This window comes from Triturus cristatus, chromosome 5_2, assembly GCF_964204655.1.
Source record: "Triturus cristatus chromosome 5_2, aTriCri1.1, whole genome shotgun sequence".
NCBI classification, from domain to species: domain Eukaryota; kingdom Metazoa; phylum Chordata; class Amphibia; order Caudata; family Salamandridae; genus Triturus; species Triturus cristatus.
In genome coordinates this window covers 698,244,831-698,266,261 of record NC_140588.1, presented here as the reverse complement: position 1 = coordinate 698,266,261, position 21,431 = coordinate 698,244,831, and the positions used below count along the sequence as shown (strand labels likewise).

General features: G+C 43.1%; 1 protein-coding gene across 1 annotated transcript in view; it reads right to left on the bottom strand.

Moving 5' to 3' along the window:
* The window catches only part of SASH3 (SAM and SH3 domain containing 3), a 285,239-nt gene that overhangs the window by 23,052 nt on the left and 240,756 nt on the right, over nt 1–21,431 (bottom strand). Inside the window, exon 7 of the mRNA XM_085607768.1 lies at nt 2,068–2,218. Within this exon, the coding sequence (XP_085463894.1) occupies nt 2,068–2,218 (151 nt within the window). The remainder of the gene's footprint in view (nt 1–2,067; nt 2,219–21,431) is intronic.

The following is a 21,431-nucleotide window of genomic DNA, read 5'->3' as shown; positions in this document are numbered from 1 at the left end:
AGCTCTTCCCCCCCCCCCTTTCTATCTCAGGAACGCCCATCAGCTTGGTGATGGGCCATCAGGTTGCAAATGTCACACACCTTCTCCCTTTGTGTGACTGTCTAGAGGGAATGCACAAAGCCCAGCTGTCACCCAACCCAGACGTGTACTCAGAGACAGGCGGAGGCACAGAATGGTTAAAGTAAGAAAATGGCAACTTTTTAAAAGTGGTACTTTCAATATTACAATTTATAATTCAACTTCTCCATGAGTTTTCATTTTAAATTGTAAGCCCAGAGACACCAAACTCCAAATTTCCATCGGCTCCCAATTGGAAATTACACTCAAAATGTGTTTAAAGCAATCCCAATGTTAACCTATGGGATAGGTAGGCCCTGAAGTAGTGAAAAACAAATTTAGCAGGTTTTTGCTGCCAGGACATGTAAAACTCAAAAGTATATGTTCTACTTTTTAAATTGCGGATAAAGTCCTTAGATGTCTGTAAAACATGCTGGCATTTTGAGGAATGATGACTATAAGCTGTACTATGAATAACTCAATTAAATATGTTTTTTTTTAATGTTCTACTTTTTAAATACACTGCACCCTGCCCATGGGTCTACCTAGGGTCTGCCTACCTTAGGGATGACTTACATTTAAAATAAAGGAAGATTTGGACATGGCGAGTAGGTTAACTTGCCAGTTCTAAATTACAGTTTAGGGCCTGAGCCATGTTTAAATGGCTACTGAGTGGGTGGCACAATCCGTGCAGCAGGCCCACTAGTAGCATTTAATTTACAGGCCCTGGGCACATATAGTGCACTATACTAGGGACTTATAAATACATTAAATAGGCCAATTGTGGATAAGCCAATGTTACCAGGTCTGGAGTACAGAACATATGCACTTTAGAACTGGTTAGCAGTGGTTTTAAATGACCAGAATCCTAAAGCCAGCAAAAATGAAGTCAGCAAAACCAGGAGGCTAGAAGTTAAAAAGTCAGGGGAAACTACGCCAAAGATGCCAGGTCTAACAATTAGGATAAGATCATACAGCTCATTTAGGATTTGAGGGAAAGAGGGAGAAGGCACTGCATTAAATTGCCTAAAGATGATAAAATATTATACTATATAATCCAGGGAGCCGTATCAACTTTTTTATTAAGTGGGATAATAGTCAGAATGAAATATAAGAACCTAATGACTCTGAAAGGTCTGTGGGTGGTGCTGGACACTAGAAAACTCCCTAGGCTCCCGTGCTCAAAATAACACTCATTAATAACTCTTTAAAACTATCAATTATACCAACATAGTAGAAAATAAGAGTATTACATTTCCCTTTTTGACCCAGAAGGATTTATTCTAGGGGTTGCAAAGGATAAGCCTTGCAGTTCAATAAATAATCACACTCTTGATATTTATTGGTGACCTTTGGTACCGCAGGCACAGTCTTTGCTACATGTGGTTTCAGGAGTCAGGAAAGCAGCATTTGAAACTGAAAGTAAATAGTAATTGAAGAGTCATTTCTAGCACTTGCACTCCCCCCTAACTTAGTGGTAGCCAAGAGGAGGCTACTGAGGGGCTAATGTTGGAATGTCATTCCCTAAAGTCTGCATGAGCAAATAATTTGAAAGAGAAATAATTCGATCAGATTGTAAGCCCAAATGCAGTGGCACCCTATGTTTCAGTGTGTTTCAGCGTTCCAGCCTCTTGCTTTCCTTGGAATTCCTATAACTTTAGACGAGTGCTTGTGATTTTAGAACTCATATCAGTGCTACACATCCATTCCAGCTGACATTTCATTCTTCTTGAGCTCCCAATAGCTACTGAATTTCCCCAATCTCAACTGTCAATGCTATGTGCCCTTTGTAAGCAGAACACACCTGTAGCGCCGCCTTTTGTTCATTCCACCACACTGAACGGCTATTTACCTAACAATCGCATAAGCAATCCTCTCTTATTAATATTTGCAGTAATGAAAGAAGGGCTTGCTGATGTTGCATGAATACTACCCTTACACCCTTCATCTTCTAATAACTGTGTCAACAATAGTAGAAGGATCAAGCAAATGTTGTCGGTTCATTCTTACTGTCATAATCCTGCAGTAGTTCTGCTGCAGTGAGGAGCTTGGCACTGTGCTGCGGGTCGGTGATGTTTAACTCCTTCAGGTGGGTTTCACTCAGGTCCTTGAAATCTTCCAAAGTTTGATAACCGTTCAGTAAAAGAGTAGAAATGTGCTCCTGGGGGGGAAATGGAAAGGAAGAAAGGGTCATGGAGATAGGGTAACATGGTTGGTGGTATTCAAACACCACTGACTACAATGTGATCAATGTGATAATGTGCCATATTTCCGTTTTAGCTTTATTGATAATGTGCGACAAACCCATGTCTCGTGCATATGTTCCAAGCTGCGCTGGTGGGCACCATCATCAAAACAAACCTGAACTGATGCAAAAGTGCTAACCACATCCTTCCAGAGGATCAGCTGACAAGATCCAGAAGATCGAAAAGATTACATTTTCACCAGTCAAAAGAATAAAAAGAGAGACTATGTTTGACCTCCCCCCTACACAAACACTAATGCATAAGCATAAAAGTCAGTATCAAACTCAAGAACCTATGCCCTATACTCAAGCAACTTACTGACTCAGACTTCAACACATCTCTCTGTTCACAAATATTACATCTGTAGTCTTCAAACCTGCCTCATCTACTTCCAATACCGACTGTGTACAAGGTATGCCAGGCACTGTGCTCACATGCCTTGAAAGATTAGAAAATCTTGACCCTGCACATCAGAACCTACATCTTGTTACTCACCTTTAGGACCGAAGCAGAAACTGTCCTCTTCTCCAAAGTTTAAATCCCTTGATTTCTCTGAGAACCATCATCCTATGTGTGCCCAGTGAGTCTCTCAGATCACACTTCAGTCCATGATACAGCGTCTTTATTTCCCATCTGAATAACATATAATCTCACTACATACCCACCTCTCCATCGCAGATGTACATTGTCCAAGTGGCAAACACCTTGATATGTTACAAGCAATCATGGTTAAAACATTAAGTGACCCTTTTTGAAAGCTGAGAGAATTAATTCTGTGAAGTACTTTCGGTTCGGTTCGGTTCAAAAATCTTTATTCGATTCATACAATGAATCATAAAAGCACAGAGTTAAAAAACATAATACACAATTAAGGTGATCCATCTGTAAAACAAAGATTACAATTCGAAAAATCCATCATACAGCATAAATACAAATCCAATGGCAAAGCACAGTTCTACAGCTAAATTATCCATAGCGTTTCCTAATCTGAAGTGAAACTCGTATAAAATTTAACATGGCACAGCAAGTATCAACAGAAGATAATGACAGCAAATAATCGTAGCCTTCTTTATAGGTACATGGTTGCCGCCCCTTCAGGATAGGCTTAATAAATCTAATCCTTGGTTCTTGATATAAGGAGCAAAACAGGACAACATGTACAGTACTTTGGCTAACTCTGTCATTACAAGGACAAGGGGGTAGCCGCTCACACCAACCCCCTTGTTTAAAAAAGGCAAAAAGAAAATGAAGGATATTTAGCCTAAACCTCGTGAGGTAAAACCGCCATTGGACATTAGTTGTAAAAGTTAGATAAAATTGGTGCTGTAACTTAGGTACATAGCTAGTTGGGCCTCCCAGACAAGGTGAACCTAAAAATTTCCAGTAATTTGACTTAATTTGGGTTTTTATGTTTCCCTGGATATTTGCAGGATTTTCATAAACATGACCCAAGCCTATCTTGTTCAACATGTCACTGACGTATGACAACCAGGGGATCTTTTTTGCGTTATCCAGGCTCATGCAGTCTGAGAGAATTTCTCTCGAGAGCTGCAGATCGTCAGATAACCATATTTTGCCCCATAATAATAGGGGCGACAGACGAATAATGTCAGTCACTTTGGTCATTCCCATTTCATTATGACAGAAGCTATTTGATGAACCCGATGGGATCAGTAATACCCGTTTTAGGAATTTATTTTCCATCACTTGTATCACTGAGGGGTTTTCGGTCCCCCATACTCCTGCCCCGTAGGTGGCCACAGGTAAACATTTAGATATGTAAAGGGTTTTAAGGTGCGCAACAGGTTTTTGACCCAGCTTACCACAAAAACGAAAAAGACCTTCTATGGAGCGGGTAGCACTCTGGACTCGAGCCTTCATTAGTGGGGCCCAACTTAATTTGCTATTGAAAAGATTTCCAAGGTAATTAAAATTTTCCACCTTTTCAATAGTAGAGTGATTCACCACAAATTTTCTTGGTTTTGTCCCTTTTGGACCACAGACCATTGCAAAGGATTTTCCAAAATTTACCTTCAGGTCAAGATCCAACATGAAGGTGTTAAAGGCATCTAGGCACACCTGCAAACTGTTTCCAGTGAGGGTCATTAAAACAGTGTCGTCTGCATATGAGAGTATAGGAATACTCCTACCGTTTACCTTTGGAAAATCACAACAGTGGTCCAACAAGTACTTCTCTAGTCCATTTGTGTATACTAGGAACAAGAAAGGCGCCAAAATGCAGCCTTGACGCACCCCCTCAGTTGAGGGAATAGGTTTTGTTGTTTCATCCCCAGGTCCGAATCTTATAGCCACGGACGTTGCTGCGTGTAATCTGCGGAGAAGTGTCACCAGGGGTTCTTCGAAACCCATATCGTCCATCATCTGCCACAGCTTACTTCTACAAACAGTGTCAAAGGCGCTTGACAAGTCCATGAAGGCAAGGTAAATTGCAGAACTCCTTGCCTTCATGTACTTGCCAATAATTAGCGCCAAATTCAGACACTGCTCAACTGTCCCCTTCCCACTTCTGAATCCATACTGGGAATTCACAATTAGACCAACAGAGTCAGCCCATGTTTCTAATCTGGCCAAAATAACCCTCCCCAATAATTTACATGATGCATCAATCAAGGATATAGGGCGATAGCATCGGGGGTCACACCTATCGCCCTTCTTAAAAATCGGCACCACCACTGCCTCCTTCCACGATACAGGGATACGACCAAGAACAACAGCCCTAAAAACATTCAGTAATAATGGTGCCCAAGCTTCAATATTATGTTTAAAAAAGTCCAAAGGGACAGCATCAGGGCCCGGGGCTTTTAATGATATGCCTTTCCTCAGAGCTTCTTCAACCTCTTCCAGTGTAAGTGAAGAGCTAAGAAGCGAAGTTGAAGATGGTACCACCAAATCCCCTACATCATCCAACAAATCCGAAAGTAATAATGCTTTGGGATTAAAAATTTTACCAAAGTGAGCTTCCCAAGATTCACCAGTAATCTGCATCAGTATACTTTCCTTGGTGTCACTTTTAAACAGGGGACGATTTACTACTTCCCAGAAGAGCCTACTATCTTTTAACTCAGAGGCCTTCTCTAGATCGTCCCAGGCACGATTTTTCAACTCCTGCTTCCTCTTTGTGATGGCCTCTTTATAAGCCCTTCTGGTCGATCTTATCAGTTCTTTATTTCTTGGTTTTTGTATAAGGGCCGCTTTTAAGGATTTATGTGAGGCAGAGCATGCAGAGTCAAACCATTTAAAACACCTTAAATTCTTTTTCCCCACCGGTTTTTTAAGGTGCTCAGCCACGTGCCCACATAATTTTTCAAAACTCCCAATGACCTTGTCTGAGTCAGACGTCGGCGACAGGCATGATTCGATCTCAGTTTTACAAACATTCAGAATCTCTGCCTCAAGGCCTACAGCATTTATTTTCCCCCACTTCATAGTGACTCCCTGATTTTTATTATATGTTATGGGTTGCTCCCAAACCAAATGTTTCCTACTAGCAGGAGCACACAAAGATAGCATTAAAGGGTTATGATCGCTTACAGCACTTACTATTACCTCAAGCCTATTAACATAATGAAGAAAGTTACTGGACACAAATACAAAATCGATAGTACTCATTGCACCTCTTGTTCCCTGAAAGGTTGGTATTGGCGATATGTTTGGGGCAGCCCAGGGCTCTACCATGCATAAATCATTTAGAACAATGATATTATTTAAAGCGTCCCCCTGGGGCGTGTGTTTAAAATGCATCAAGGGCTGTTCGTTTAGGTCATCGATGCCACAAACATTGGAGCCACCAAATTTGCACAATGTACAATTAAAATCACCAACCCAAATAACTACTAATAAAGGTCGATCACTACGAGCCTTACATATTGCTTCCTCCAAACTCTGAATTGTAGATACATCATTTCTATCAAAAACATTATGGTACCAATTAATTAATAACAAAGGCTCTGGGAACAAATTTTCCAACAAGAGCAACTGGTACCAAGGAGTATCCACTATTTTTGAGGTTATCAAGTTCTTTAGTTTGATGGAGAGAGCTGTCATTATCCCACCCCTTGCCCTCCCAGCTGGTGATGGGACCGCCAGAACATTAAAAGATTGAAAACCATCAATTTCCCCACCCGCTCTGCTCCATGTCTCCTGAAGGCACAGGATATCCTGACCACCCACATGCTCCAGCCAAGCTTCGTCCTCCATTCTACCCTCAAGACCTGCAATATTCCATGAGATTAGACACAGCCTAGGTTCCCCTAGGCTATCGTCCACAGACTTTTTTGGAGTTGCCAGGTCAGGCCCAGTAATTGGTGGGTTTAGCTCACAGGCTAAGTTACTGACAGTCTGAGTGTCCGAAAGCATATTAGGTTGTGCATTGTGGTCGAAGGCATCCACCACCTGATTATCCTTCTGCCTTGTCCCCCCGTTTTCCCCCATGGCCAAATCTGTGGTAAATAGAATGCTTTCCTTTTTCTTGTCTAATGGTCAATCTAAACCCTCCATTCCCACCAGTGGGTCAAATCGGTTTCTTAATGGAATATTATTATTTGGCATCCACCCTAGGTATTCCTCCCCCTGAAATCTCCTTCTTGATTGGTCATAGGGGATTTGCCCAAAATTTTTGAAACTTGTTGGCCCCATGAGAGATCCATCACCCTGGTGCCACAAACCAGGATGATTTTGAGAGGGTCGAGATATAGTATTAATCTGTGTCCATCCAGAGTAACTATTACCCTGCAATCTCGACCCAGGGAAGCGATGGTTAAGGGGAACATGATGCAGGTTGGGATAAAAATATTCAAGACCTATACATTGAATATCCCCCATTCTAGCAAACCTTGCTTTGTTACAGATTAAGTCCTTGACCCACCTGTCCCTAAAATTAATTAGGATACAGTCCCCCTCTAGATCCTTTTTGCTTGGACCAACCCAAGGGACCCTTCGTACATTTAATATTTTTGTAACAGAGGCTGGGGGGAGTGGTCTATTGTTGTTGAGCCAAAATATAACTTTATTTAATAGGTCCTGATTTGATTCATGTTTATTTGGTGCGACCACCGGGACACCTGTCAGGATGGCCATAAAAGGTGCAGATTCGGGGGGTATATTCACACATATTAGTTTGCTTGGAGGTGCCATTTCATCCAGAACTAATGGGCCGCTCAGTGGAGTTAGTTTGACTTCAGATGAGGCTACTGGCTTAGATGTAATTAAGCTCGGTGCTGCTGCTATAGCCATGATCGACATTGACTGAGAGCCCCCGTCAGCCACCAATGCAGGTCTAATTGGGACTGATTGTACAGGGGTTCGCTGGGAATCAGCAGATGCAATAGGCTGGGGTGGATTACTTGGATTTTGAGTAAAGGTTTTGTGAGCCCCCTTCTTTATTTCGATACAATTCCCCAGGGCCTGAGGGAGTTTGCTATTATTAGCCAAAATTTCCAGCGAATGTGTGTTAACTGATATTAAATGCTCTAATTGGTCCAATTTTAGGTTAACAATTTGTGTTCTCTCTATAAGGGGCGTCAAAAGACTTTTTACCAGCTTCTCAATATGTGTTAACAAATCTTTGTTATTATTGTTTTGGCAGCAATGAGTCAGATAACCGGGGTCTCCCATTCGTGTTACCCTTCCCTTCAAGTGACCTCCCCCTCTTTTACGTTTACTAATTTTTGTGGCTTCTTGAACAGGAGCCGAAACTTTGGGTTGTAAGGAAATGGGGCCCAACAAGGTCAAATTAGGGTGTTGGATCCCATCCCCAATATTACTCAATACAGAACAATCTTCTATTGGACCGTTCACTACATCGCCCATAGATATTTCTTGATTATCTGGAGTAACGGCTAGATTTGGGCTGGCTTCCAAGTCGTTTACTATGCTCTTTTCGGGAGTGACCACAGATGCAAACCGTCCCAGAGATGAACGTTTCCCCGTAACTAAATCCAAAGACAAACGCTTTTCAGTAAGAGCAATTTCTTTATCTAATATCCCCGTGGCACGGGTAATAAAATCATCTAGGGTTCCAGTGGCTTTAACACTACTTGACTTTACTGTGACCCGCCTACCCTTTCTTAGTGATGAGGACATCGTAAGACTAAAAAGTAAGAAATAATGTGTACAATTTAAAATATAAATTAGATAAAAATTTAAAACTTCAATTACACACTATAACTACATTAAATATCTCATCACATTCATAACTAAAACATACTATGAGTCCTCAAATCCCGAATGTAAGAGAAAGGGCCCGGCCCGTCCCTGTACGTCCTTGGACGGCCTTAGACGGCCCGCCCTTTGCCCGGGCTTAGCCCCGGGCGCTCCCGCGCGCTCCCGCGCAGCGGGGACAATATCCCGCAATAAACTGTAGCGTGGGCGGGGCAGGCAGGGAGAGCGACCCAGGTGTTGCGGGTCTGGACCTCACGCAGGGACTCCTGGTACACTGAGTCCCTGCGGGTCAGCTCGCAGCCCTGTGGTCCCGTTTACGCGCACACAATCGCGCCAGCTGCACCGCTGTTTATTCGTGAGAGGCACAGGAGGCAGGCAAGCCCAGCAGCAATCAAAGAAGCCCAGCAGGAGTCCAGAAGGCAAAGGCAGCGAAGCGGGACCCGCGAAGCGGGTCCGGCGAGGAGTAGCGGCAAAGAGGTATGTCCAGGAGCTCTCCGCTCGTGATTTTTAAAACAAATGGTGATCCCAACGATTTCCACCGAGGTATCTGCACTTAATAGCTGTAGCGTGGGCGGGGCAGGCAGGGAGAGCGACCCAGGTGTTGCGGGTCTGGACCTCACGCAGGGACTCCTGGTACACTGAGTCCCTGCGGGTCAGCTCGCAGCCCGGTGGTCCCGTTTACGCGCACACAATTGCGCCAGCTGCACCGCTGTTTATTCGTGAGAGGCACAGGAGGCAGGCAAGCCCAGCAGCAATCAAAGAAGCCCAGCAGGAGTCCAGAAGGCAAAGGCAGCGAAGCGGGACCCGCGAAGCGGGTCCGGCGAGGAGTAGCGGCAAAGAGGTATGTCCAGGAGCTCTCCGCTCGTGATTTTTAAAACAAATGGTGATCCCAACGATTTCCACCGAGGTATCTGCACTTAATAGCTGTAGCGTGGGCGGGGCAGGCAGGGAGAGCGACCCAGGTGTTGCGGGTCTGGACCTCACGCAGGGACTCCTGGTACACTGAGTCCCTGCGGGTCAGCTCGCAGCCCTGTGGTCCCGTTTACGGGCACACAATCGCGCCAGCTGCACCGCTGTTTATTCGTGAGAGGCACAGGAGGCAGGCAAGCCCAGCAGCAATCAAAGAAGCCCAGCAGGAGTCCAGAAGGCAAAGGCAGCGAAGCGGGACCCGCGAAGCGGGTCCGGCGAGGAGTAGCGGCAAAGAGGTATGTCCAGGAGCTCTCCGCTCGTGATTTTTAAAACAAATGGTGATCCCAACGATTTCCACCGAGGTATCTGCACTTAATAGCTGTAGCGTGGGCGGGGCAGGCAGGGAGAGCGACCCAGGTGTTGCGGGTCTGGACCTCACGCAGGGACTCCTGGTACACTGAGTCCCTGCGGGTCAGCTCGCAGCCCTGTGGTCCCGTTTACGCGCACACAATCGCGCCAGCTGCACCGCTGTTTATTCGTGAGAGGCACAGGAGGCAGGCAAGCCCAGCAGCAATCAAAGAAGCCCAGCAGGAGTCCAGAAGGCAAAGGCAGCGAAGCGGGACCCGCGAAGCGGGTCCGGCGAGGAGTAGCGGCAAAGAGGTATGTCCAGGAGCTCTCCGCTCGTGATTTTTAAAACAGATGGTGATCCCAACGATTTCCACCGAGGTATCTGCACTTAATAGCTGTAGCGTGGGCGGGGCAGGCAGGGAGAGCGACCCAGGTGTTGCGGGTCTGGACCTCACGCAGGGACTCCTGGTACACTGAGTCCCTGCGGGTCAGCTCGCAGCCCTGTGGTCCCGTTTACGCGCACACAATCGCGCCAGCTGCACCGCTGTTTATTCGTGAGAGGCACAGGAGGCAGGCAAGCCCAGCAGCAATCAAAGAAGCCCAGCAGGAGTCCAGAAGGCAAAGGCAGCGAAGCGGGAACCGCGAAGCGGGTCCGGCGAGGAGTAGCGGCAAAGAGGTATGTCCAGGAGCTCTCCGCTCGTGATTTTTAAAACAAATGGTGATCCCAACGATTTCCACCGAGGTATCTGCACTTAATAGCTGTAGCGTGGGCGGGGCAGGCAGGGAGAGCGACCCAGGTGTTGCGGGTCTGGACCTCACGCAGGGACTCCTGGTACACTGAGTCCCTGCGGGTCAGCTCGCAGCCCTGTGGTCCTGTTTACGCGCACACAATCGCGCCAGCTGCACTGCTGTTTATTCGTGAGAGGCACAGGAGGCAGGCAAGCCCAGCAGCAATCAAAGAAGCCCAGCAGGAGTCCAGAAGGCAAAGGCAGCGAAGCGGGACCCGCGAAGCGGGTCCGGCGAGGAGTAGCGGCAAAGAGGTATGTCCAGGAGCTCTCCGCTCGCGATTTTTAAAACAAATGGTGATCCCAACGATTTCCACCGAGGTATCTGCACTTAATAGCTGTAGCGTGGGCGGGGCAGGCAGGGAGAGCGACCCAGGTGTTGCGGGTCTGGACCTCACGCAGGGACTCCTGGTACACTGAGTCCCTGCGGGTCAGCTCGCAGCCCTGTGGTCCCGTTTACGCGCACACAATCGCGCCAGCTGCACCGCTGTTTATTCGTGAGAGGCACAGGAGGCAGGCAAGCCCAGCAGCAATCAAAGAAGCCCAGCAGGAGTCCAGAAGGCAAAGGCAGCGAAGCGGGACCCGCGAAGCGGGTCCGGCGAGGAGTAGCGGCAAAGAGGTATGTCCAGGAGCTCTCCGCTCGTGATTTTTAAAACAGATGGTGATCCCCTTCACTTTGCTCAATTACAGCCTCTTTTGTAAGGCAACACGCCTATTCTCAAATAGCATTTTGTAGTATATAAAGAAGTATCACAGTAGAAGAACTGACATACTTCAAAATACCTCCGCCTCTCTCCTTTCCTATCTTTTCTTTGCAGAGATCTCCACCACCGTGGTGGAGATTTCCTCATGCTTAGGCACATGTTTAAGTAGTAAATATGTAAGGGATAATGGGGAGTGCCTGAAAAAAGAGGAATACTTGCTACTAAATGAGAGGGGTTTAGGGTAATTTAAGGGGAGGGAGGGGAAATTATAAACCGACATCCACAAAAGAGTAAAAACATTGCTATTTGTAAACCTCTAAAGTTATTATAGCCCTAAGGGGGCCAAGCAGGTGTAAATATACTTCAGCCCAGCTTTGGAACAAGTCACAGTCCACACATGGCCATTCACAGATAATGCAACACACTCCCATAGAAAATAATAGAGATAGGGAAATAAAATAGCACCCTATATGAACTAAAGTTAAAATAATTATATTATTTCCACATTTAAATAAAAGAAATATCTATCTATCTATCCATCTATCTATCTATCTATCTATCTATCTATCTATCTATCTATCTATCTATCTATCTATCTATCTATCTATCTATCTATCTATCTATCTATCTATCTATCTATCTATCTATCTATAACGTCCCTGTGGTGCGGGAGCCCCCGTCCTGCGGCCTGGCGAGGGTCCGGGTGCCCGTGACAGGGTCCATCAGGCCAAGGGAGGCTCCCCCAACCTGGCTGGGATCAGAAGCAGGGACCGGGCCAGGTGGTAAGTCCTTTCCACTGCGTAGTAAGAGTTTTATCTATCTATCTATCTATCTATCTATCTATCTATCTATCTATCTATCTATCTATCTATCTATCTATCTATCTATCTATCTATCTATCTATCTATCTATCTATCTATCTATCTATCTATCTATCTATCTATCTATCTATCTATCTATCTATCTATCTATCTATCTATCTATCTATCTATCTATCTATCTATCTATCTATCTATCTAATCTATCTATAATACACTGTTTGTCACCAGTAGGTAGTTATAGTTAGGACCTAGTTTCGATATAAAAAGCATTTTTTTTTTGCCAATACTCAGTTCAGCAGCTGTGTTGAACGTTTCAAGTGATTCATGAAGCGGGGATAAGAAAAAGGGGGGGTCCCTAAATTCCTTTTCCCCCATTCAATTTCCCATAGGGATTTTTAACACGACTGTAGCCCAAACCACTGGAGGGAATTTCACCAAGTTTGGCAGTAAGGTAGCTCTTGGTCCAGAAAGAGCCCTTTTTGTAATTTGGTGTAAATCTGTTCAGTAGTTTTTGAGACATTAAAGGCAAAACAAATTTGAATATCTGGGAATGTGGACCCTCTGCAGATCCCCTATGGCGAATCGGCATAGGTGATCTGCCAATTGTGAAAATTTGTGGTTAGCCATTTTATGTATCTGGAAATGGTTCCTGGGCATGAGATGTAGGCTGCAATTTACATGAATGGGTCAGGGTAGAGATTCCCTGACCACAAGTTTGTGTTTCATAGGTGTCAAAAGAGGGTATGATGGGCAGGAAATTGCCTACAAACATTTTTTTGCCACATGTGGGATCCGCAGATCCTCCATGGAGCTCGGCATGGCCCCCCATGAAAATCTGCGATGGTTCCTGAGGTGAATTAAAAAAATATAGATATATACTCACTCACCCATTCACAGACCCACACAGACACTAATACACACACTCACAGACCCACACAGACACTCACAAACAGACACCCACAGATCCATGCAGGTGCTCTCACATCCTCTCACAAACCTACTCAGACACTCTCATACCCACTCACAGACCCATGCATTTGCTCTCACACCCACTCACTGACCTAATCAGACACTCTCGCACACCCACTCACAAACCCACACAGACACTCACACACCCTCTCACAGACCCACACAGATACTCACAAACCCACTCACAGACCCCATCGTCCTCAAGATCTTCAGACTGATATCTGTACTCCTGTATCCAGAGAAAGTCATGGAAAAAGCCGTCAACAGTCAACTCGCCTCCTTCATAGAAGAAAACAACATCCTTGACTTCTTCCAATCAGGCTTCAGGAAGAACCACAGCACCGAAACCGCCCTTCTCACTGCGACAAACGAAATTCGCTCCTGACTCGACAGAGGAGAGACTGTGGCCCTCATCCTTCTGGACCTGTCCGCTGCCTTCGACACAGTCTCACATCGTACCCTAGCCCAATTGCATTGTGGGGGCGTAAGTTATAATTAGCTCAGGTAACTATAATTGCTGAATTTCAATGGTTTTGTATGAATTAAATCTGAGCCTAACTATATATATATATGACAGTCACCAGTAGGTAGTTATAGTTGAGACCAAGGGGCTGATTAGGATGGCACACCCTATCCCACACGGGACCTCTCGACAGGCTGTCGGCGGTCCCGCCAGTGGCATTAGAATGCGACCAACACCACGGCAGTCACAATGCCATGTCCTGCAGTAACAGGGTCAAGACTGATTTGCATTTGGCTGGGTCCATTTGTTATTTCGTACGAATCCATTCAGTAGTTTTTGAGAAATTAAATCCGAACATTATAGTGATATCTCTGGTCGTGGATATTTCGCTGCAGTTTCGTGGTGATTGTGGTTAAACTGCGAGGAGTTTGCAGTAAACTGCAAAAGCGCATGCCAACGGGAAGTGGCTGGATGCAACCTTAGCAGAAAGTTGTGGCGATTTCGAGGGGCTTGCGGTTACATTGCAGCATGTTCGAGTTAAATTGCAAAAGTGCGCCAACTGGAATGCTGTGATTGGCTGGATGCAACCTGAACAGAAAGTTGTGGCCACCATTTTATGTATTGGGGACAATTTCTGGGGCTGAAATTTTTTGGGGTAAAGTGGCACAAGGGGTCAGGTTAGAGGTACTCTGACCCACGTTTGACAAATGGGGATATTAGTGACAACATTTATGTGTCCAAAATAGATTTTTTTTATCACACGGATATTCGCGATGTCACCGCAAGCGTGGCTCCTCGTGTACCATCGCGGGTATCGATGTATTCGCGATGCCCAGCATCACAGCAAAAACTGAAGATTGATTTAAAGATACATTTTATACAAACTATCTTAATAAATATGATTTTAAAAGTGCACTAATGAACCCATAGTGTCTAAAATACTGTTAAATGTGTGCATATATGTGCTTTACCCTTTATTGAAAAAAGGTACCATCATGGCGGCTAACGACATCGTCGCATTACTCAGAAACCTCGTGAACATGGAAACTTGGCTTAAAAGATTGTTTTCATACAAACTCCTCCCAAAAATACAACTTTAAACAGTGTAGTAATAAAGCCCTAGTATCTAAAACACCGTAAAATGTGTTTTACACCTCTTAAAAAAGGCACGATCATTGCGGATACCGAAGTCATTGAGACACTCGGCATAATCAAGAAGACAAGAAGTAGGGCTCGAACACAATTTTAAAAATTTTTACTAAAAATATATGTGTACAAACATGTTCTTTAAGTTAGAAATGTGTATTTTAATAGTTCGAATACTTTTTTTAAGTTATAATTTTTTTAAGTGGTGGTGGTCGTTGAATGTTTGCATTTGTTTTGCGATTTCGCAACGTGATCGAGATGATCATGCCGTTGTCGCAGATTTCAAAAGTTCCCCCCAAAAATTATTTAACAAGAAAATGAACAACATTTCGGGCTTTTAGGTGGCTCTGGCAAGAGCCTTTCTGTGGCGAGTGTTTATAAGACAGCTACATATAAGACTGTATGTAAAGTTTCAGGTTGCCTAGAAACACCTTGATCCCTTCGTCTGAAAAGTGAACTCCCTAACCTCTATATATTCCATGCATGTCAAAATGCAGATTGTTGTTGTAGATAAGGCCCATGTTTTGGTCTCTGAGGAAAGCAGAAACAGTTTTATTAACATGTTTCCTGGTTTTGCCAATCTGTGAACAGAATTGATTTGACCACTTCCATTTCTGTCTTTGAAATATATTAGAGTACACCAAGACAGTGTGAGGGGAAAGCGACATCAATTCTGCAAAGGTATGTTTCACTAGGATTTCCAGCCCTACCTCAGTCAAGGTGGCTAGGTCATTGCCACAACAGTGCAAAATCATGATGTGAGGAGCTTGAAAATCCACAATAATTTTAGCCAAAGGCAGCAGATGATTAAACTTTAACCCTCTCTTGCCAAACCAACTAATCTCCACATTTGGCAAACCCAAGTCCCTGGCAATACCTTTCTTTTTTGCAGCCTCTTTAGCCCAATAAACATAGCTGTGGCCCACCATCCACACTCAATGCATTTTGCAGGAAGGCGGTGTAGCACACAGGACAGGTCTCCAGCCGAATATTACAGTAGGTACTATGAAAGACAGTGAAAATGTATGTGTGCTGGTGGTTTGAAAAAACCTCAAAATTTGATTGGATGAAGCGAATATGCAGGTGAATAAAAGTAAGTTGCATTTGGATATGGTTACTAAATAGATGTTGCATAGAGAGTTGGATATGCTTACAGTATGTGCAGTAAACCACACCTGCTGCAGTTTATTTTGTAACTATAAGTATGGACCTAAGTGCTGCACCATACAGATGCAATGCTCACTATTTAATTATAGAAAAAAACAAGAACTTTATAGATATAAAATAGAATTTAATAAAAAGACTTAGAAATGTATTGGAAAAACTAAACGGTGCAGGAACATTATAGTTACGAAATAGATTCTGAAGAACATAGAAATTCAATGAAAAACCAAAGGCTACAGGGACATTATAGTTAGGAAATAGAATTAAAAAAACCTTTGGAATTCACTTTGGGGATGCAGTGCACGAAATTCGTTTTATTAATTTATATGTTAACTTACCTGTAAACCTCCGTAATCCATAGTTTACTACCCCCCACCCTGCCCCTCCCCCTCCCCACATCACCGCCCTGCAGTTACTCCTACTACCGACCGCGGCTGATGTATATATATATATTTACTGAAAAAACCATAGGTTGCAGGGGTGTTATAGTTAGCTGGACATTTCACTCGTACAAAACCATTGAAATTCCTCTGTTATAGTTAGTTCTAATAACTATAACCCGCGCGCCCGCAATCCACTGCTGATGATGTCACATATTACATCATTCATGACATGGTCAGCGACATCACTGATGACATCTTTGATGACATCTCAAATGATATCACTGATCACATCACTGATGACATCATCCAGTCAATGTGGTTTGGTTCGATATTTAAATATGTATAATATATATAGCAATCTGCATTGAAGAATGAGTGTAAGTATAAGTGTCTGGATGAAGGATTTACTAGCAGTGTGATTGACTGTTTAAGTGACTAATTTAAAGTGTCTCACTAAATATATGGGACAGTGATTAAACTGTGTGAATATCTGTATCACTCTGTCTCTAGTTGTGTAAACTACTGCATAAGTTGGTTACTAGCTATGTGAAAGTCTATATTAGTTATTGATCAGTTAAGTGAGTTTTTTTATGGGAGAGTGAATGTGTGACTGTCCAAAGATGTGTAAATAGTTGATTTAGTAGGTATATGAGGTTAAGACTGCATTTGGAAACAGTTGTTTGGGTGAGTGAATGTCTTTATGGGTGTAGTGATGAGTAAATATATTTCTCAATGATACATGTCCAACAGAGTAGAAATATAAAAGGCAGTGTATGTGACAGTTGTATATAAATAAGGATACATAAGAGTCAATGATTCTATGAGTGACTGTATGGCTAACTGTATACTTGTAATATTGATTTTATAACACACTAAGTATGAGTTACTATCTATATGAATAAATGAAGTGGTGTTTGTATAAGTGTGTAGCTGAGTAAATGTAAGTATGATCAATTGTTTGCATAAGTGAGTAGGACGACTGCATACGTGAATAGGATGTATGCTGGTGTGTAATGCTGATGTAGGTGTATAAGTATATTTGATAGTCTTCTATTGATCTTTGTCAGCATGTATGAGTGAATCTATATGTAAGTGTTTAGATGTGTGTGTAGATCTAGGAATAACTGAGTGGGTTTTTAGAAACTTATATTGGTGTGTTAATGGTTTCAAATATAGTGCCCAATATTTTATAATGAGTGATGAAAGGTTATACTAGTGTATGATGAGGTGCATCAGATTTTCACGTGGATGATGTCATCAGTGATGTCATCAGTGATGTCATTTGAGATGTCATCAGTGATGTCTTCAGTGATGCAATCCACTGCTGATGATGTCACATGAATGATGTAATATGTGACATCATCAGCAGTGGATTGCAGGCGCGCGAGTTATAGTTATTAGAACTAACTATAATGGAGGAATTTCAATGGTTTTGTATGAGTGAAATGTCCAGCTAACTATAACACCCCTGAAACCTATGGGTTTTTCAGTGAATTTCTAAGGTTTTTTAAATGCTAATTCCTAACTATAACATGTCTGAAACCTATGTTTTTTTCAGTGAATTTCAAAGGTTTTTTAAATGCCAATTCCTAATTATAACATGTCTGAAACCTATGTTTTTTTCAGTGAATTTCAAAGGTTTTTTAAATGCTAATTGCTAACTATAACATGACTGAAACCTCTGGTTTTTTCAAAGATTTCTTTAATGACAATTTTTAAATGTAATAATAGTTATATTTATTTTTGTGATACTGATTTTCTACAATTTTACATATTTTATTTTTAAAATTACATTATATATTTTTAATATAAATGGAAAAAAATGTTCTTTAAAATATTGAAACGCTAATGTTTTTTTTGTTTTATATATTTTTTTAATATATTTATATTATTTTCTTTTCAAATTTTTTTGGGGAGTCGCGTACCCGAAGCGTACCTTTCTCGATCACTGCGGAACCTAGCTGCCATTTTAGCATTGTTGTGTAGGATCCGTGTAGGATGTGCGATGGGTGCGAATTTTCGTGCGTGATCGCTATGCGACCGGTACGCGACTCCAGGCGCATACGCGACACATACGTATTACTTTACGCGATGCTCGCGAGCTTGCGCGTGATGTCATATACGTGTTCGACACGGTGGGCATGTGACTCCCGTGAAATTTTTTAATGTTTAAAATGATATATATATGTATTTAATATACATATTAGGGCAAGACATTATCTAAGCTAATCATGAAAATAATATACTTTTACTTTTAATAAACTTATATTACATTAAAATGCTATTTCGCAAAGTCGCGTTGGGTGCGTGCTGCCTGTGCGCATAGAGCGCGGACCCCATGTGACCTGAAAAAAAAAGATTTGATTGGTTCATAACATTTCCCATTGTAACTATCGAGGGACCTTACCCATTTCCATCATTCTTCTTTGAGCTTCTTTGGAGGAACATCTCACACCTCAGAAGAACTTATTTTTGCTGATTTCCACAGTTGCTATTGATTTCCATCTCAAGACAATGGCTTCTGGACAGCAGCCACCATCAGACTCAGAACATTGTTCTGATGATGGGTTTGTTCCTGAACCTCCACGCCCTGAAAGATACACCTCAGTGGTTTGGAATTTTTTTTCCTTTCCTGAAGGACAGAAAAAGTCAACGTCACTAAAGTCACCTGCAAAATCTGCCAAAGGGTCCTGTCGAGAGGTGATCCAACAAAGAAGTACTCTTGCGGGACCGCAAGCATGAAGAAGCACCTCAAGACTCTGCACCCCGTCAACCTGGCGAACGAGGAGTGCAGAAGACTTCGTGACAACCCTCCGCCAGCAGTGGCAAGCACATCTGCGGCATCGTCATCTCCTGGTCACCCGGACATACGTCCAGAATTCGGACAAGTTAAAATTAGTTGCATTAAATGCAACAAACTGCTCTGCTATGGAGAGCAGTCCATCGACCTTATCTGCAGAGTGCAGAAAAACCACCAGTGTTAAACTTTTGTTTATTTTTTTCCCTGAAGTTCACTGTTTTTTTCATCCTGTTCCCTTTTTTCCTTTTAAAAAAAAAACAAAAAAATCACAAAATAGTTAAACACAAACAAAAAGAGCTATATTTGTATGATAGTGTGTGAAAGTTTGGTTGAATGGATGTGTAGTGCATAATTGACTGAAAGAATGCATTAGTAGTGTATGGTGAATGTATAAGTGCAGAACTATAAGGAAGTGATGCAGCATGACACTTTATCAACTTTAGCTGCAGTGTGTTGTGGTACTTCCGAAGCACAGGGATGCAACATATGTCCATAAATATGTTGCAAGTCTATGCTTCCCTCTGCACTGCTGCTTAAACTGCAGCCATGCGGTGACACAGGCACCCTTGCACCATGGTGCAAGGATATCTGTGTCATGTGGAGTTTGTTTTTGTGCAGGAAGACACACCTTCCTGCACAAAAACAATCAGTGAAGGCATTTTTCTCCTTCAATGTATGGTGTGCAATGCAGCATATATTGAAAGAGAAACAAGCATTGGCATAGCCAATTGGTCTCGCTTTTGGGACCTTATAAGTGTTTAGCCATGCAACAGTTGCATAACTAAATACTTATAAGATCCCAAAAGCGAGACCTATTGGCTATGCCAATGCTTGTTTCTGTTTATTACTGCTCTGTAGTAATGGCGGCGCACGGGTGCCACAATTACTACATAGAAGTAATAAACAGGAAAAAAAAACTGGCTCACGGGAGAACATCAAAGCGGCCGTGCGACCGCGAAAGTGAAAGTGATCGCAATTGCGATCAAACATCAAAGCGGCCGTGCGGCCGTGAAAGTGAGGCGCGCGTGCCCGCGCACATGCACTGTAGCTCTAGGCTTCAGTGGTAACACTTTTTGGAGCCCTCACAAAAAGTATCACCAGACAAGCGCATACGCTGGGTCAGGCGAGACCTAAAAATGAGGAGAAATTAAAACAATTCTCCTTGTTGAGCCTTGCTACACCAATTTGAGAATGGTGCAGCATTCACACACATGTCCAGACTGCCTTTGTCTATTCTAACGTATGCCAAAGACAGAAATGGAACTGGTCAATCAATTTTGTCTACAGATTGAGAAAGCTAGGAAAAATGTCAATAAAACTGTTTCTGCTTATCTCAGAGATTATAGAATGGGGTCCATTTACAACAACAATCTGCGTTTTAATATGGACGGCATCTATAGGAGAGATGGTGTACATTTTACAGATGAGGATAATATAGTCTTCCTCAACAACTTTAGACTCTGCATCGGTACTTACTTGTAGGTACCAAAATCTCCCAATAAACACAACGGCTCTTTTTAGAGCCACCCAAGATCTAAACACATAAGGTTGATATATATCTGAAAAATTTACTTTTTTTTGCTTGGAGTCGCGCACCCAACACGTTAGGAGTCTCGCACCCAACGCGTTAGGAATCGTGCACCCAACGCGTTAGGAGTTGCGCACCCAGTGCGTGCACACCAGGGGGCCGCACTGAGTGCCACGCTGGGTGCGCGACTCCTAATTTTACCGTAAAAAAAAAATTAGCACCTACCACTAATTTCTATTCTCCCCGGGGACCCCATCCCCAGGGGCGTATATACAACGTTGGGGGCCGTGGGGGGAGCCCCAATGGTCCCAGCCGGCTCCCCACCTCCTTCGGGAGCCGGCATTGCTTTTCCACATGGTGTCAAGGCTCACCTTCAGCTTCCCGCTGGTTGCCGTTGTCTTGCACAGGAACAGAAGCTGCTAGCTTCCCGACTCCCACTACTAATCACTCAGCCCCAAGGAATGTCTTTGGCTCTAACTGATCAGCAAGGGGGAAGGGGGAAATTGGATAAAATAACAAACGAGAGAAGAGACTGATTCTGGACCTTCTGGTTTTCCTATCTGGAATTCCTCTTCAGCTATCTCTCTGCTACTGAAGATTCCTGAGGTAACTAAGCACACAACATTATATTATTATTATTCCTCCTCTACTCTATTCTGTCTCTTTTCCTCTCTTCTCTAATGGTGTTTCCTACCTACCCAGTATCCTGAACTCTGTGCCTCTCTTCTTGTTGAACTCTGCCTTTTTTTTCTTTCTTGTTATTGATGTCACTAATTATCTGTAAAACATATATTCGTTTATTATACCTATTTATCTTGCAGTCTTAATATCTTTTAACTTTCTCTTTTGACCTACCATCAATCTTTCTTCTCGTGGTTTCTCTTCTTTCTTTTCTTGCTTCTAGCTATACTAATAACTGTTGTCTTCT